General features: G+C 50.7%; 1 protein-coding gene across 1 annotated transcript; it reads left to right on the plus strand.

Moving 5' to 3' along the window:
* The first annotated feature begins 2,206 nt into the window (after nt 1-2,206).
* On the plus strand, nt 2,207-16,883 carry TTL (tubulin tyrosine ligase). The gene is made up of 7 exons (XM_009272616.1): nt 2,207-2,474; nt 4,102-4,180; nt 5,914-6,146; nt 9,362-9,497; nt 9,592-9,861; nt 10,830-10,973; nt 12,858-16,883. Exons 1-7 carry the CDS (start codon nt 2,207-2,209, stop codon nt 12,973-12,975), a joined length of 1,248 nt encoding a protein of 415 aa, XP_009270891.1. The 3' UTR covers nt 12,976-16,883.
* Nucleotides 16,884-17,367: the final 484 nt, after the last annotated feature.

A 17,367-nucleotide genomic window follows, 5' to 3' on the forward strand; every position in this document is an offset into this window, starting at 1 on the left:
AGAAACCCGGCCCGGCCCGGGGCCCGGCTGTCCCTGCCGGGGACTGCTGCCACCAGCCAGGGCTCAAAGGATCCCCCTCCCAAGCTCACGGAGGGTGGTTTCACCGGTGCCCCCCAAGCACCCAGCCCAGCTTGGGGGCTTGCGCTGTGGTGCATCATCGGGGTGGGGCGGAGGGCACCCGGGGACCCCCTCCTCACATGTCGCAGACCCTCAGGGTCCTGGCACCCCCGGGTGCAGCCCCCACCTCCCAGCCTGCCCGCCCTGTTCTGTAGCCACGCACTCAGGGCTGTTTTCACCGGGGGGCTTCAGTCACCCAGCGTGGGTTTGTGGGGAACATGGTCGTGCCAGTGGCATCCCCCTGCCTGGCGCAGGGCAGGGACATTGCGGTGCTGAGCTTACATGTTATGGGGGTGTTTCTATGGTTTGGGACAGGGCAGGGAAGAGGTCTGAGCCAGGCACGCTCAAACCCTCGCCCCGGAGCCGAGGCTGGTGCGGATGTGCCTCTGCAGGGGCTTGGTGGGGGTGACAGCATGTCTAGTCCCTGCTTGGAGCCCGGTGAGGGCTATTCCAGAGGCTCTGTGTGTGTGTGTATAGGGCCAGGCCACCCCCCACCTCCCCACACCTTTTCCCCTGCTGTCTGACCCTCTCTGTCACACTGCCAATGTGCGGGGCCCCGGGAGCTTCCCTGTGCAGGCTTGTCCCCTGCCTGCCGTGCGCACTGCCTGTCCCGTGGCAGGCAGGGCTGTCAGCACAGCCACCCCGGCCCTCTGCCCCGCCGGATGGGGAAGAGCCCAAGAGCAGGGAGGGAGAGTGCCATGCACTGCCCGCGAGCGGGGAGAGGCAAGCCAGGCGCTGGCAGCGTTGTAGGGCGCGGCGGGGAGCAGAGATGCACTGTCATTGCCCATGGCTGGGGGCGAGCCGACAGGAGCCGCAAGGCTGGCAGGTCTCCGTGCGTGGTGCCAGCTGCTGTGCTGGCTCCTGTCACCAGGCCTGTCAGAGCAGGTTTGGGATGAGGACGCTGCAAACCCCAGCAGAGCAGTGTGTTTCCCTCCTGCAGTCCCCCGTGTCTGTATCCAACGGCTGGCAGGACCCTCCGGGCCTCTCTCCCTGCCCTTGGCCCTGTTTTCTCCTTTCCTGGGGCAATTTTGCAGCACTGCTGCTGGCTGCTGAAACATTGGAGCAGGAGGAGCCCCCTCGCCCCAGCAGCTCCAGAGTGGGATGGCTTTTTGCAGCCCCTTTCTTGCAGTTGACACCCAGCACTGACTGCTCTTTCAGATTTGCAAGTCACCAGCTCCAGCACCTCTTCCCTTGTCTCCACATGCGTTTGTGAGTGGAAAGTCCCCATCACATGGCGATGCCATCTGGTCACCTCCCAGCGCTGGAGTGTCTGCAGCAGGCAGGGAAACACTGGGAGAGGCTTAAGCAGTGAGGATGCTCACGCACGCTGTAGCCAGGCACAGCAAGCAGACCTGTGCTTTAATGGGGCCAGCAGGCAGGGCCTGTGAGCATCGCACTTCACTGCAGAACGAGTACGGTTCTTTGATGTGAGTGGGCCTTGCACAGCACGTCCAGCCATGGTGGGCTCGTGGCCATCTCTTACTAACCCCTTCCATCCTTGAAAAGAGCCCTGGGGTGATGGAAGGGCTTCAGCAAGCCCTTCAGCATGTGTTGCCATGGGATGCCTGAAAATTCAAACCATTTCTCACAGCCAAGGCACATCTATGATCCATGGAGAGGGACCATGCTTTGGCACTGGCTTCTTTAACCCATCCTCCTATAGCAGGAGCTGGTTGCCTGAAATCAGTAGACTCAGACCAAAAATAACGTGGTTATTTTGGTACATCTTCCAAAAAGCTGTATCTTCTCTGGTACATCTTCCTAAAGCTCTCCTCCTGAGCAACTGTTGCATCAAAGCTGGCTTGGTTTGGTTTTCCTAAAGGCTCTACTCAGTGGAAGCAGACGTTAATTCAGGGAACTGTAGGGATTTGCGTTACTCAGGGGCTAAGCTAGATCATTTGACATGGAAGAGGGGTAGAAGTGGGGACTCTCAGCATGCACCGCTGCTTCTGTCCAGCTGCAGGGACTTCTGTTGCTCTTGCTGATACCCTAATTCTTGGGGGATCGTGCCCTTAAGCTGTGTCTGTATCTAATGGAATAGCAGTTTGTACTAAGGAGAGGGAAAGGAGGAAGAGGCTGCAGAGGCCTCATGGAGCAGAGGATGCTGGACTACGCCCTGCCGGCCACGGGAGGATCGCCAGTTTGCTCAGTGCCTTGGCAGCTTTTTAACCCTGCTAAATGCGTGGTGCAGACCTCACAACATGCCCGAGAACCCGTTCCCCTTCCCGCCTCGTGGTCCCTCCTCGCTGACCACCAGACTCCACGTTGCAGCCCACTGCTCCGTGGAGATGCTCAGGAAACCAACAAGGATGTGCCTCCCAGCGGGTCAAGAGTTATCCAACAGCAGTGGTTTCAAAGCGGGTTTCAACCACTTCCGTCCTCCCTCCTTTCACCAGCCCCATTCCTCTGTCACTGGTGACAGGGTGGATTGACCACTGTGAGGCAGAGCCCACCCAGAGTGGTAGGATCTCCTTCTGGACCTCGATTCCTCCAGGAACCAAGCAAAATCGATAAACTGGAAACAAGGAAATTTGATGGTTTTTACTAATTTCTTTCAGTAAATTAGTGCCTGGCGGTGCTGGCTACGTATTGAAGTGCCTGAAGTTACAGATCTTTTCTGGAAGATGGTTTTCAGCTATGTGGTATTTAAAGATTTGTGAATAAAATAGTGACGCAGGTCAGGGCCGTGACTTTAGGGTTGAAATAGATGTTGACTGTCAGTGATCTCGCAGCTGCCTGGCCTTTAAGGTAATGTTTGCTCCAGGCCTTTTTTCCCAGGCAAACACCAAGGAGGACAGTAAAACTCTGAATCCTTTTTCAGGGTCTAAATCACTCCCACGAGCATTTTTTTGAAAAGAGAAGGTGAAGATGGAAGTAACTGCCACGCTTGGGGGATTGCCCTAGTCCTAGGTCACTTCAAACCAGAGCAGTTTTTCATCAAGTTTTCCCTATCGATGCTCTTGTCAGTTGTTGTCACTGGTGACCCAGGTATTGCCCCAGGCATCACTCACCTCTTGCACATCCATGTTCGGCCGCACTGGTTGTGCGGGAGAGGCTGCATGGTGTTGCCCAGATTTGCGTTACCCTTCGGACAAGTGCTTGCCATCCTGTCCTCCCAGAGAGCTTCCAGCTGAGCACAAGTGTTCGTGTAGTGTGAGAAGGTGAAGGAAGGCAGGCTGTGGTGTGAAGTCCAGTATTGGTAAGGAGGTACCCATCTGTTTGGCACTTGTGAGGCCACAGGTGGATACTGGGAGCAGTTTGGGACTTTCCAGTACAAGAAAGGCATAGGCACCCTGGAGTGACTCCAGTAAGGCCATCAGGATAGCCAGGGGGACCTGGCAATCAAGCACTGGGACAAGGACCCGTAGAAGCAGTACGATATTCATCCTTAGAGCTACTCAGTCTTTGACTGAACAAGAGGTTGGAGCAGAGACCTCCAGAGGTCCCTTCCCACCCCAGCTATCCAAGGGGGCTTGCTGCAAGCTGCCAGAGGGAAGCAAGACTCCAAATCTTTTAACGTTTCCCAGTGTTTTGTGATATCAGGTCCAACAGGGAATCCTGCTGTACGTGACAAAGAAACAAGGCCCTTTCCTAAGCTGTGATCTTTGTATCGTGGTGTGCTTCCCTGCATCCTCCTGCTGCACTTAAGAGTAACTGAAATCTTGGCTTTTAAAAACTGCCACCAGCAAATGGAGAACGTTTTTGGGTGGCACTGCCAGTTCCCAGTGTAAATTAGGAAATTATTATTTTCCTTTGGAAAATGGAAGTGTCAGATTCAAAACAGACTTGGGTAAATGCATGGTTTTTCATAACTAAAAGAAAGAAACCACAGGAGCCGGTACCAGCTTAGAGCCTGTTTCTGTGATGCAGGGCAAGGAAACGGCCTCCTTTCTCTTCCCTACTGCACAGATCCTTTGCACCAAGCAGATGTTTTTCCTTCATTAATTGAGAAGCTTGTCTGACTTCTTTGTTTCCCCTTTTTAGGCCATGAACCCGGACTTGTGCAGCTGGTGAATTACTACAGGGGAGCAGACAAGCTGTGCCGCAAAGCATCTCTGGTGAAGTAAGAAATTCACTGAAATGTTACATGGGATTGGCAGAAATTTTTCTTCTAACCATTGTCGAGTGTCGAACCTGTTCGGAGGGTATTTCACAGAACAGCTGCCCTGGGAGTGTCCTAGCATGTGCTGTCTTCAGACTCCTATGCTGATCTCTAGAGCTAACTGTGTGCACAAAGACCTCTTTGTAACTTCAGGGGAAATGCTGTTTCCACTGAATTACATCTGCTTGAAACCTTAGAGTGTATTGAATCAGATTAGAGCCAAACCAAACGAAAAAAAAAATCTGCTCTTTTTCCCTGTAGACATTTAATTAAAACCTACTCCTTTTATTCTCTGTTTCATACAGAGATGAGACACTAATATGCCTTTAGCTAATCAGATTTGTTGATCAAACAAATGCTTGGAGACATCTCCAGGAAGAGCTCTGGGAGTTATTTCTGCATGACCAGCTGTGCCAGGGTCTCCTGGGGAAATGTGGATGAGCTTTCATTGTAGATAACCCTCGTCCCTGTGCAAACTCTGCAGCCATTAGGGCATCTTCATGTCAGAGCTCTTGGTCTCCTTCAAGCGTTTGATTCCACGTTAGTGTCTGTGCTGCCTGTTGCTGATGCAGTCCTGCAGACTGCGTGTGCTGAGCCGAGGCCTCTCCTTCCCCTGTGAAGAACCTGGTCCCAATTGCTTTCTTTACAGTGGCGATGGTGTTTGTCCAGAACTAGCAGAGTATTTTTTAAACAAGCACTCATGGTACTCCCCCTCAGATTTCTCTGAGGCCCGTGGTCTAGAGGCAGTGCTGAAAGTGCTTGCACGTCTGGTTTTCTTCTCCTGAACCTTGGCTGACCTTTCTAACTGTGGGGTCAACCATGCATCAAGCTACTTATGAACCCAAGGGACCACAAATGATATTCCTCAGGGCTCCCAGGGTGTCACTGACTGACTGCCATTTCAACAGAGAGGCACAAATGCACAGAGAGAGTCAGCAACTCATGAGCTCTGCTTTTGGCCTTAAGCAAAGCACAGTGAGCATTCAGCGAGGCAGGCAGCTCCCTTGACTCTGAAAGAAAACAGGCCTGGGCTCTGCTAACAGGAGTTTGCTGTCATCTCTAGACATTACTGGTAGGAGAGATGTGCCAGAGAGATCGGAGACTGCATGATGCAAGGGGGATCCCAGACACCTTGGGACATGAAATGTGTAGCTGTGTCCTTGCTTTCAGTGGGTTCCCAGTGGTCTTCATCCACAACTGGGACACCTGGTCAGATCTCGGTGGGGATGGGATCAAGAGCTAAGTTCCAGCACAGAGAACATTACTGCTCTGGCTTCCCTTTTGCTTGTTGTGATCACAGTATCCTTCCTGTCCCGTTCTGTGTTAGCAAACACACCTCCTCAGTTCCCTTGTGCAGAGATGGCGCAGGGAATGCACCGCAAGCTCTAGTTACAAGGAAATTTCTCTGCTGATTGTTTTACGATATCTATAGTATCTACAAAACGCTTAATGAAAGCGTGCAGGTCTGGTTCAAAGAGCAATGCTTGGCTACAGGTTGGAGTTGCCATGATATCTTTAGGAAAACACTAATTTCAAGGGTCTGAGGAAAATATAATAATTTAGCACAGACTATCTGTAAGCTGCTATTCATCACCAAGTGAAAGAGCCCAGTTAATGATGACTTTTACTTCTTAAATGATGTCCATGCAGGTGGGGACACTCTGGAGATTAACAGCCTGTCTCTCTTCACCCAGGCTAATCAAGACAAGCCCTGAACTATCGGAGTCCTGCACGTGGTTCCCCGAGTCATATGTGATTTACCCAACAAACTTGAAGACTCCCGTGGCTCCAGCACAGAATGGAATTCGCCATCTCATAAACAACACAAGGACAGATGAGCGGGAAGTCTTCTTGGCAGCTTACAACAGGCGGCGGGAAGGCAACGAAGGCAACGTGTGGATCGCTAAGTCCTCAGCTGGTGCCAAAGGTTCATTCTCCAGCAAAACGAGCCACCTTCTTGTTATTCCATACTCTTTACTTGATCGGTAGAGTCCCAGGGTTTGGCTGAGCCCAGCTGACATCTAGCCTGTCTATGAAGGGCTTCACCTACCAACTCCATGCCAGTCAAGCCAGCATAGGGCTTTCCTTTGTCTGCTTGGTGGCATGGGGCTCCTGACAAGCATTGTAACATGCACATGCTACCTAGGACATGGTCGTAGGACAAAAGGGCCTCCACTTTTCTACACATGCGCCTCAAAATACAGGAAAGTTTGCTGCAGGGAGAAGGCAGTGGTGACCAGCAGGCGAGGGGAATGTGGAGAGCAGGAGATTACAGGGAGCAGAACAGGGTATGGGGAGGAGGGCAGCAGGCAGGACAGCAGCCTTCAAGGGCAAGGAGCCCAGCTCTCCATGCTGCAGCTAAGCCTGGTTTCACCTGGGCAGAAATACCGCTGCCTGTCTTTCAACTGAACCCACATGCCTGGTGCCAATGGCCTACCCATGGTCACACTGAGAGACTGGCTGAGCAGCCATGAGCTCAGTGCATCGAAATTACATCCAAGCCTCAGGGGAAGGTACCAGAGCAAAGACAATCAATGCAATGTCTGTATGTCCCTTTGATTTGAATAAGGCAATAGATACCTAAGTGAGAATGTGTCCTTCCTTGTTCCAGGGTCATTACATCACTCGCTCTACAGAAATAATGAGCTATTAGACGAGACAGCTGGACACAGCTATAGATGTAATGCTTTGGTAACTATGTGCTGTCAGTTACGGCAGTATCATGGGCACGTTATCAGAATGACTTTATGAAAACTTGCCTTGCCGTGTGTACAGACCCCAGGCAGCAGAGCCCAGCCCGAGGAAGGACCTGGTCTTTTCAAAGGGAAGAAGCCCACATGACTCACTTGTATTTGCAGAGTCACTTTTGATGCAGTCTTACAAAAATCACCAGAGAATATGAAAGCCAGAGGTGGCTGCAGGGAGGCTGCGTGATAAAGCTGTCCTCCATGCTGGCTTCCTTCACTGCTCTGCTCTCTTGGCTGTGTTACCAAGAAGCATCAGAAGAGTATGCTTATTTTCACCAGGGAGGAAGGGGAGATGAGTCCTTTCGTTATGCCAGTGAGGGAATGTGTTTCTGTGTGTTATAACTGTCTGGCAAAGAATCAGTCTGAGCAATTGAAAAGGCCATTGCTGTGGTTCGCTGCAGGATGGGGAGGTTTAAACTCTCCACATACTTTATTCAAGTGTGATCCCATCTTTTCTGCATTAAAGCAGAGTAACCTTTCATATTCATCAGTGTGCTGCAGAACTCAAGCTGGGAATTAAAGTGGAAAGCAGAGCCTCACGTTAATCTTCTAGAGGGAAGTTTTACATGTCTGGGGATTACTTCTGATGAAGAAGAAAGCTTATCGACATTAATTGCTAAGGCAGATCCAGCTCAGGCACAGCCCCTGACTCGGGACAAGTCTGGTGGAAGCTTGGTTGTCCATCAGTAAAAGTAAAATTAAAGGTTTAGGATATCCTGACTTAAAAGTTGAGAGATTTTTCAACTGTGGCTAGAGGTTTTGATGTTTTCTTTGAGGGAAGGGACAGCTGCCCCACATAAGCTGCTTTGCTGCCTCGCTGGGTTGCTGACTAGGTGCACAATTAAGCTAACCTCCCCCTTGATTCACCGTCTGTCCAGTGCAGAACGGGTGCCTGCTGATCTTCCCACTGCAGAGGCTTTACTGGTTTACAAAGATGATGTTTCCCTCCTTCCCCCAGTGCACAGCCTGTGGTTGTACCAGTGCAAGTTTCTGCCTGGCTCTGCTGTGATCAGGGGACTAAAAATCTTGCCCCCGCATAAAACATGGATGAGAAATATACTTTGATGAAAGGACTTCCCTTTTGGTGGAGGATGCTAGGATGGGTAGGGGGTCAGTAGGGCTAGGAAGCTGTGACTTGTAGGTATGCAAAGCATGCAGCAGTGAAAGTACCTGCAGGGCTGTGTTGACAGCGACCTTCAGAAGTCACAGCTAGGAGCATTTTCCATGGGATGATCCTGCCAAACCCTGCCTGTGATCCAAACCTGTGTTCTCCCCCCGATGCCCCCTTGAAGAGTGTTTGTTTCTTTTCACTCAGTATTTCCTCCAAAACACTCAGCACAAAATTAAGATTAAGTCACCAGCTTTAGTCCAAAAAGTTAACTAAATGCCTGAAGACTGGACATAGTGCCAGAGAAGTGTTAGCTAATTTTACCTGAGCTGGTATATTCCTCATGTGGCACCGTGCCATCCCTTTATCAAATCCCAGAAGGGATATGTTCTCTCTTCATTGCTCTGCAGTAGTGGTTTCGCATCTGGACTCTTGCAAGAAATGAACAGTGACAGCTTCAGCCAAAATGTGGCAGTATATAAACGGCACATCTGACTTCTTTAATGAAGAGCTTCATTAAAGGGGAAAACACTGACTACATGGATGGACATTTTGAAATAGTTCTTTTCCTAATTCAGCAATGATTTTAATAGTAACTTAAATGAACTCGGTGAGCAGGGCAACACTGTGCAAGTGTGCATGTGTGACTGCCTCTGGCAGCCAGAGAAGCCAGGCAGGGGGATAAAGTCTGAGTCTAGGATAAAAAAACCACAAACCTCCCTCCCCAAATGAAAAAAAAGAAAAATCTCACAAACAAACTGCCAAAACCCCTGTTCTTCAAACTGCTGAAAACCAGGGAAAAACAAAACAAAATTCAACAAGTGCTGAACACGTGCGCCGCCCCCCCCGCCCGCCTCCCACCAAGTCCAGCTGGAAAAAACACCAGAAAAGGAAACAAAATCCCCCAAACCAAGCAGCTGCCTCACTGCTTGCCAAGGTCCCTGTCTGCTGTGCATCCCCTCGCACCTAAATAGCCACCCCGCTACAGACGAGCCCCAGGCAGGCCGTGCCACCTCAGGCACTCTTGCCTCCCGTTTGCGTTAGCTCCGGTTACTGGGGAGCCAGACGCCCTGTGGCGTGGTAACAGGGAGATCCCTCTGCAGATTTACTGCCTGACACTGAGCGAACATGACACTGCTTGGGCACCGACCAGCCCTGGGGCCATGGGTCCTTGCTTGTTGCGTGGCTTTTTGGGCAAATGAGCCATGGTCCACTTGGGCCCTGAAAAAGCTCCAGCAAAGGTAGGAGGATCCTCTACCTGATTTTGTCTTCATCTTTCTGTGCCAGGGGAAGGGATCCTGATTTCTTCAGAGGCTGCAGAGCTCCTGGACTTCATCGATGAGCAGGGACAAGTGCACGTGATTCAGAAATACCTGGAGAAGCCTCTGCTTTTAGAGCCAGGGCATCGCAAATTTGACATCAGGTAACCTTTTCCGCTTTTGTAGCAATACTGGTTTTCATTTTCGTGCTGTTTCTTTTTAAGCCACTGAGACTAGAGTTTGTTCTCTCACCCCCAGGAGCTGGGTTCTCGTGGATCATCAATATAATATCTACCTCTACAGAGAGGGTGTCCTGCGGACCTCTTCCGAACCATATAACAGTGCTAATTTCCAGGACAAAACCTGCCACTTGACCAATCACTGCATTCAGAAGGAATATTCCAAAAACTACGGGCGGTATGAGGAAGGGAATGAAATGTTCTTCGAGGAGTTCAACCAGTATCTGATGGATGCCCTGAACACGACGCTTGAGAATAGCATCTTACTGCAAATCAAACACATAATAAGGTAGCCAGCTGCCTGTTGCATAGGGGAACATAACCCTTCAGCGACAGGGAACGCGTATAGACACAGCTGGGGAAGCAGACAGACCGCAAGGGAAGGGTTTCAATTGCATAAATTTAAGATAAAGCCATAAACACCCCAACGTCATTGCTCAATGAAAAGGGACCTCCGTAGGGAGGGTACATGTCAATGTGTCTGCATTTTGCCAGCTGTGGCTGGAGAAGGATGGAGTGAGATCACTTGGTAAGGGAAGAGGGTAGGTCAAAAGACAAGGGCTGGGAGAGGTTGAGATTAAGAACGGTATAAGGTGTAAGAGGAGAAATGAAGCCAGACTCAAGTCTGCAGGATCTCACCGCTTCCCCCACCATCAGCAAGCAGCAGCACATCTCATTAGCACAGGTCGTCTTATTCGGTCCACACAAAGCCAGCTACCTCCTGGGCACAGAATGTGCCTGGAGAGAGATCTCGGACATCACGGTGCCGCAGAGAATCCAGGTCTTGACAAAGTGATCCTTCGTGGTGGAATTTACTTTGCAAGTACCCCATTGCTGTTAACTGACACCAAAAAGATATGACACGATCTTTGAGGGACTTGGAGGCAAATGAGCTCTCAATGGCAATTCCGTGGGGACCTCATGCAGCCCTTTGTGGCTCTGCCTTCTGCTCCAGGCTCTAATTGCACATCATGTTTTTCAACTTGCCTAATCCAGTAGTGAGGGTGGATACTGCTCTCCAGCTCTTTGGGAGTTAGCTCAGGGCTCTCCCACATGTGTTTTGATGGTTGCATGATCTCACTTGCAGGGACCTGGTTACCATGGTGTGTGTTGTATATAGCTTGTAATTTGGGGCAGTCCCAGGGCAACAGGGGGCCCCTCCACGTAACTGTGCTATGCACATGCCCTCAGAAGCTGCAGTGCAACAGGTGTGATCGCAGGGCTTTTGATCTTGGGTTTCTGTTTCTCCCTTCACAGAAGCTGCCTTATGTGTATAGAGCCTGCGATCAGCACGAAGCATCTTCACTACCAGAGCTTCCAGCTCTTTGGCTTTGACTTCATGGTGGATGAGGAGCTGAAGGTCTGGCTGATAGAAGTCAATGGGGCCCCGGCGTGTGCCCAGTGAGTAATCAGTTTCTGTAATACCCTTGTGATGCCGCCATTCACATGCCTCACCCAAAACATGGCTGTGTCCCAGCTCCAAGCGAAAAAGGTGGAAGAAAGTGAATGGCAGGGGAGTTTTCCAGGCTAACCCATACCGGACACTGCTCTAAGTGCCAGCTGATTTAAGTTTGTTGCTCCTGTCTCTGCGTTTGGTATCCCCCAGCTTCTTTCCTATGTGAGATGGGACACTAACATCAGTTTTTGGACAAATGGGTTTGAATATAACTTGGGTTGTTTTTATTGACACTATTGGGTTGAAGTTATGTTGCAGAATTAACGCTTTGGGGGTCAGGTGGTTTCTCAGTATCTCTTGTGGAGCCACTGGTGGCTGGTCTTTACCTGAACACATGATAAATGAGTAGCGTTAAGGGCAGCAGCTGGAAGCGAGTGACTGAATTTGCAGGCAGCAGGACCCCAGAGCACACTGTGGACGCTGCAGACATTGGATCAAAGCCTCCACCAGCCACAGGGAGACTGGGACAGCCAAACAGCCATGGCCATGAACATCTCTGCATAGGCACAGCAGGAGGTGCTGTATTACGTGATTGGGACAACTGTGGAAGACTAGAAGTCTTTGCTAAATGGGCATCTGTATCGTATACAAGCCCAGCAAAACAGAACAGGCTGTACATCACTATATTAGAATTTGATTAGATTAGATGTAGATTAGATTAGATCATCACTAACAGTAGACAAAAAATACAGGTCAAACCTACCAGACAGCCTGTTCAGCAGCCTTTTCAGGGCTAGGGCTTGGGGAGCTTTCTGTGTCCAGGATGCCCTGTTCACCATGTGCACCATGGTGCAATACTGCCTTGCACCTCCTTGTGTTGCTGTATGGGTAGAATTTGGCTGTTGCTGGGCGGATTTGGTTTGCAGCAATGCCCTGTTTGCTTTGTGCCTCTGTGGGCACTTGGAAGCCATCGAAAGCAGCTGAGGTAGGTTTTGGCTATTTGTGGCTTCTCCTCTTCAGGGTTATTCTAATTTATAGCACCCATATCACACAGTTCACATTTAAGAGACAAAAATTGGCTGCTGAAAGCAGTATCACTCCCAGGAGTTGAAAAAGCATCTTACTGTCATGTAGCCCCAAAGGCACAGGGTGAAAGGCATTGTTAATCCTAGTAAAGACAGCTTTGGTACTAGAAATGTCCCAGATGCCAGCATGTTCAGGGAGGCTACACAGGTATTTCCTTCAGCAGAAAGTGAAGCTATTGTTAACTTATTTCTCAAACACCTTGTCTCTCTTCTCCCTAATTCTGCTCTGTATGAGCTGTGGCTGGTGAAACACATCCACGCTTCCGGAGGGTCCTGTGAAGTCTCTGTGCCTGGTCACAAGCTGATGTGCACAGCTGCACCCCAGTGCAACATTTCATCAAACCAGGAACGCATCAGAGCAGTCCCTCTGGGGCACATCCCCCCGTGAATGGGGTCTGGTGTGATAATCACGACTCCCTGAGTTGGAAGGCTGGTACAGGGGGTGCTCGGATGTTGTCCGCCCCGGTGCATCTTGCAGTGACTTAAGTCTGGGGCCTGAGGGTGTGGAGACTGCTCAGGAGCCTGTTCTGACAGTAAACTTGGATAATGGGTTTTGTGGTCCCGTCTGGCAGAGAGCAATATTGGGAATGGGAGCACCATTGAAAAAGAAGACGGTTGCTGGGGTAGGCAGGGAGGAGATGGAAGAGATGCCACCCTCCTCCCATTTGCCACCCTGGAGCTACCTGTAATGGGAGCAGGATCTTGTAGATCCTGCTGGGAAAATGCCTGTCTGTGTAAAAATTGGTCGGGGGCCTGCTGATTTGTCCTGCCTGGGCATCTGATTCTCTCTCTCTCATCTCTTAGGAAGCTGTATGCAGAGCTCTGCCAAGGAATTGTGGATGTAGCCATCTCTAGCGTTTTCCCCCTCAACGACACTGGGCAGAAGACGAGCCAGCCATCATCGATCTTTATCAAGCTGTGATGACAACAGGAATGCCTCTGCTGTGCACAGGGAGAGGCTGCACCCATCGGGTCAGCACAGTTCGGTGGCTTATCTCAGTATCATGCCAAAAAGTGATAGAGACAGGCTTCTTATTTTCTGGGAAATCATGGGGAAAAACAACAAAACAGGCATCCACACAGAGCTGCGATGAGCTAGAGCTGCTCAGATAACTCTGCCTGCATTCACCAAAATCCACTTTAGAAACAGCTCGTGTGACTTTGATATCTGAAACAAATCTCTCTGGGACAACAACAAAATAACCTTAAAATGAAACCCCAACAGGGATACTATAATACTGTATTAGCGCCTCCTTTTCTATAGAGATAACATTGGGTTTTTTAAGGGAATTGAGCGAAGAGAACGATGATCGTCCGGGACGTCATGGCTGGGAAGTTGTCCTCCTCCTGCTGTGTTTCTTCTTTCCTCACCTACTGCATCATTAGTGCCTTAGCTCAGCTCCAAATAGGTGACTCCTTTCCTTTGTTCCTGCCCTATTACGTAGAAAGGAGCAAGCTCTCTTGCATCGCAGGATGCCTAAAACCAGGAACACCAAGAATTCAGTTTCCTTAGGTCATTTTCTAAGTTGGTTTGCTGAACACCCGGGCAACGGCTGGCAAAAGGGTGCTGAACTGCAGGTGGTGAATTAACCCAAGCAAGGAAGGCAATTTTGTTTATTTATAGCTATCCCTTTTCCTAATGAGATTTGAATCAGTGTCCATCCCAGTCTGATGCAGTTGGATTTTGTTCAAAAGAGGTAGAGAGACGCCCTCAGGGCTCACCGGCAGGCTGTAGGATTTCTAGCATCACTTTTGTGCTAAGAGTGTTTCAAACAGCAGAAACCCGATCTCCTCAGTTTCTTCTGAGACACTGCAGTGAATTTAGGCTCTTCTCTCAGCTTTCACCTTCATGCATTTGAGGCTTGAATCTGAAACCTTTCAACCCAAATGATTTTTATCCCGTTTGATCCAGCCAATTTTATTCTCTTCCATTTGACAACTATTGCAATTTTCTGCCCTGAGCACAGTCCACAACTTGGTCCCAGCTAGGGGGAAGGTGGGTGAGGTTTTGTAGACCAGGAGAGAGATTCCTTGTGTATAGGTTTGCCACACAGCTGGGAAGGCAGGTGTTTTGGGGGAGAAGTTAAATTCCTTGAGGTCCCTGAATTTCAGAGCTAACATCTACTTTGACTATAACCTAAATCCCTGGCATATTGCCCACCCTGTGAAGTGTTTCTGAATTTTCAGCATGAGCCCAGCACATCCCTCCTAAGCTGGAGCTCTTTGCAGAGCACAGTGGCACTTGTAACAGCAGCGTGCTTTGTGGGGGGTGTTCAGGGCTGTGTTCTGCTGCCTCTGGCAAGGAGAGATGGTTGGTACTGAAATAAAATGGTTCCTGTTGCCCAAAACAAACAAGAAGATACTGTGGAGGTTACGAGCTTCTGGCTGCCTGTGTGTAACGGGAAGTGAATCAATGGGATTTCTGCCTTCCTCAGAAGATCCTAGCGCTTTGGCATACTCGTCTCTGCTCGTGATGGAGATTTCAGAGGTCTTCATGCCAGCAGACGAACCTGGCACCTTTCTGTAGGCAGGACTGAAGTGCCCAGGCCTCCTTGGACTGATGCATTTTGATCGTGCTGTCATGGGATGGACATTCGTTGCGATATGCTGTGAATCCAGAAGTGGCACCATTTCACACAGGGCCACTCAAATCCAGGAGGGAACAGAGTGCTTAGCAAAACCCTGCGGAAGCATCACAGAGAGGGCACATCCCAAAGAGCTGCACAAGCACCTCTGAAGTTGTGGACACCCTGAAGCGCGGCGTGGATCTGCATCTGCAGGGGGTGTGGCGGACGCAGGGTGCATGCTGAGAAGTGACAGGGAGCAGGAGCTGTGTGAAAACGGGGCTGCGGCTTTGTTCCCCTGCACTGTAAGTGCTGGCGGGTGGCTTTGCTTCCAGCGAGACCCCGAGTGCCAGGTCTGGTCTCCGGATTTGGGCCTCGTGGGTGTTCAGAAGAGGGACCGTGAATGCGTCAGTTTGTGAGGCAGGAAACACTGGGTGATAAGCTGGGAGAGGGGTGTGGGGGAAGGACTGGTTGGGTTTTTTAACCTTATGATAGCACATAGGTGTCAAAATTTCACTGCAGGCCAGGTAAAGAGTAGCGGTAACACCCCAAGGTAAAATGTAGGCTGTAACGGTCGTTACTCAACTTGCAAAGTTCACCACGTCTCCATTGGCATTTTCATGTTAGCTCATGTGAGCTTAAAAATTACACCTTTTTGCCCAGCAAAGGGAAGATCTAATAGCAATCGCTCTGGTCCACGATGTGGTGCCTGAGGTGACAGAGGAAACGTTGGGCTCTCGCAAGCTCTAGGGCAGACGAGAGCAGAGTGCAAAGTGAGAAGAGAAAATTCTCCCCATCGTAATAAAATGAGAAATGCTCATTTTCTGGGGTGCTAGACCCATCCTTCTTTTCCTCTCAAAAGGGAAATTAAACAACCAAATCACTCCCTTACTGCACAGTAATGTGAGATTCCTGTCGAGTAGTGGGATAAGGGCAAGAAAGCTGCCCGGATGCAGGCAAAAGCAGCGGCCCCCACTGGAGCAGCTGGTACCGCCGGGAGGAGCAGTGACTCAGGAGCCTCTGCCTAACTCCAAGGACATTTCTTCCCCCTTTTTCACCCCGGATTGTGTTGTGGCGCGTCAGCAGCTGGCTGTTTTTGCTGCTCAGCTAAAAGTGTGGCTTCAACTTGATGGCAGAGCCATGATCACAGGCAGTGCAGCTATTCATACCCTGCCTTTTCAGCTGCGCTTGGGGGAGATAGTGATTCAGGGACACTTTAATCATTGGCTTGTTTGCTGAATTTTTCAGAAATAAGCAACAGCCTCTGGAGGAAAACAGCAGGTATCGCGTGTATTTACCACCTGCTCTCAAGTGCTCCCCAAGGTAAAGCATAGGAGGTGAATGATAAAGGACAGAGAGCACAGTGCCTAAGGTCTTGCCCAAAATACTAGCTACGAGGTGGAGTAGAGGATGTGTGTATTGCTGAGGCCTGAGCATTGCAGCCACGGGTGCACCTTGCAAGTGATGCTCACAAGCCCTTGTGAGACTTTTGTTTGTTTCTTTTTTTTAGGAATACACAACAATAAATGTTTTCTAGCTTATTTCAGCTAAAAGGTCAATAGAAAGGGTCTTACTCTGTTTCCTGAGCTTTCACAAAGAATGGTGCTGGGTTTCCAGAAGACACCTACCATATTGCAGAACGTCTCTAGTCTTAGTTGTATCCCTTCATGTCAGCCATGAAGGATTTCAGGCCCAGGTGCTCTGGCTGCGTTTTCCAGCAGGGTCTGGTCCCGCTGGACTCTGGGTTTCAGGTAACTCCCATGTGGCTTGTCTCATACCAGGCTAGTCGTGATTACCATGCAACAGCTATTGTGCTCCTGCCGAAATCCAGTAGCTGGCCACAGCCCACGGAAAACACTGGAGAAGTCTAAGAAAGGCTCAAAAACCACTTCATCCAGGTGGCCCGGCTTCCCAGCTCTGCTGTGACCAGCACCCTTCAGGACTGCTTGCATGTCCCTGCTCCCAGCATTTCTTGTTCTCCACATGCAGCTCTTCCCCAGGAGAGCAATGCTGTGCCGTACGTAGGTTCATAATCATGTCTCATTGCCAGTGTCTGCTGTGGCAGCCCTCAGAAAACCCTGGTGTTGAGAGGATGGTGGGGTACATACGGCGCTGCCAAGCTGGCAGCCCGACAGGCTCCAGTTCGTGTCCCCAGCTGCTCTCACGTCAGCATGTGCGTGTGGGGCCAGCGGGTGCCTGAGCTTGTGGATCTCTGGCGACTCTACCCACATCTCTCCTAAACCATCATTAAAACATGCAAACCCCATAGCCTGCGGTGTTTCCTTGGGGCAGTGGGCCCCTGGGGTGTCAGGTCCCCTGGGAAACCTTCCTGTGGGTGCCTGTGGTGAGTGTTTCCTCCCTTGCCATGCGGGACCCCAGGAGCCGGCCCAGCCCCACAGCGGAGGTTTCCTCACCTTGGGGTGACAAATGTGAGACAGCAGCACGGCATGAAGGGCATTGGCCTCACACCCCAGGGCTGTCCCAGCACTGGTGGGAGCTGGGGAGTGTGGGGGGCTGTTTGGGGGTCCAGGGTGTGGAGGCAGCAGGGAGTGATGTGGGGTGGGAGGGGTGTCAAAGCTTCCCCACCGCTGCTGCAGGAGCCCTGGGGTGCACGTGGCTGCGGGGGGGCAGATGCTGGGGGACATGGGTGCAGATGGGTGGAGACACAGTGCTGGGAGTACCTGCCAGGAGGAGCATAGCTCTGGGGGACACGGGGTGGGGGGCAGGAATAGGGGGACACGGCTGGGGTG

Source organism: Aptenodytes forsteri, unplaced genomic scaffold (assembly GCF_000699145.1).
Source record: "Aptenodytes forsteri isolate BGI_AS27 unplaced genomic scaffold, ASM69914v1 Scaffold238, whole genome shotgun sequence".
NCBI classification, from domain to species: domain Eukaryota; kingdom Metazoa; phylum Chordata; class Aves; order Sphenisciformes; family Spheniscidae; genus Aptenodytes; species Aptenodytes forsteri.

What these genes read in the sequence shown, in the direction of transcription:
- TTL (XM_009272616.1), top strand. Translation starts at nt 2,207, where the DNA reads ATGGAGCAGAGGATGCTGGACTACGCCCTGCCGGCCACGGGAGGATCG. An exon ending in CCAACAGCAGTGGTTTCAAA is followed by an intron (nt 2,475 to 4,101) that starts GCGGGTTTCAAC and finishes TCCCCTTTTTAG; the next exon opens with GCCATGAACCCGGACTTGTG. An exon ending in GTCCTCAGCTGGTGCCAAAG is followed by an intron (nt 6,147 to 9,361) that starts GTTCATTCTCCA and finishes TTTCTGTGCCAG; the next exon opens with GGGAAGGGATCCTGATTTCT.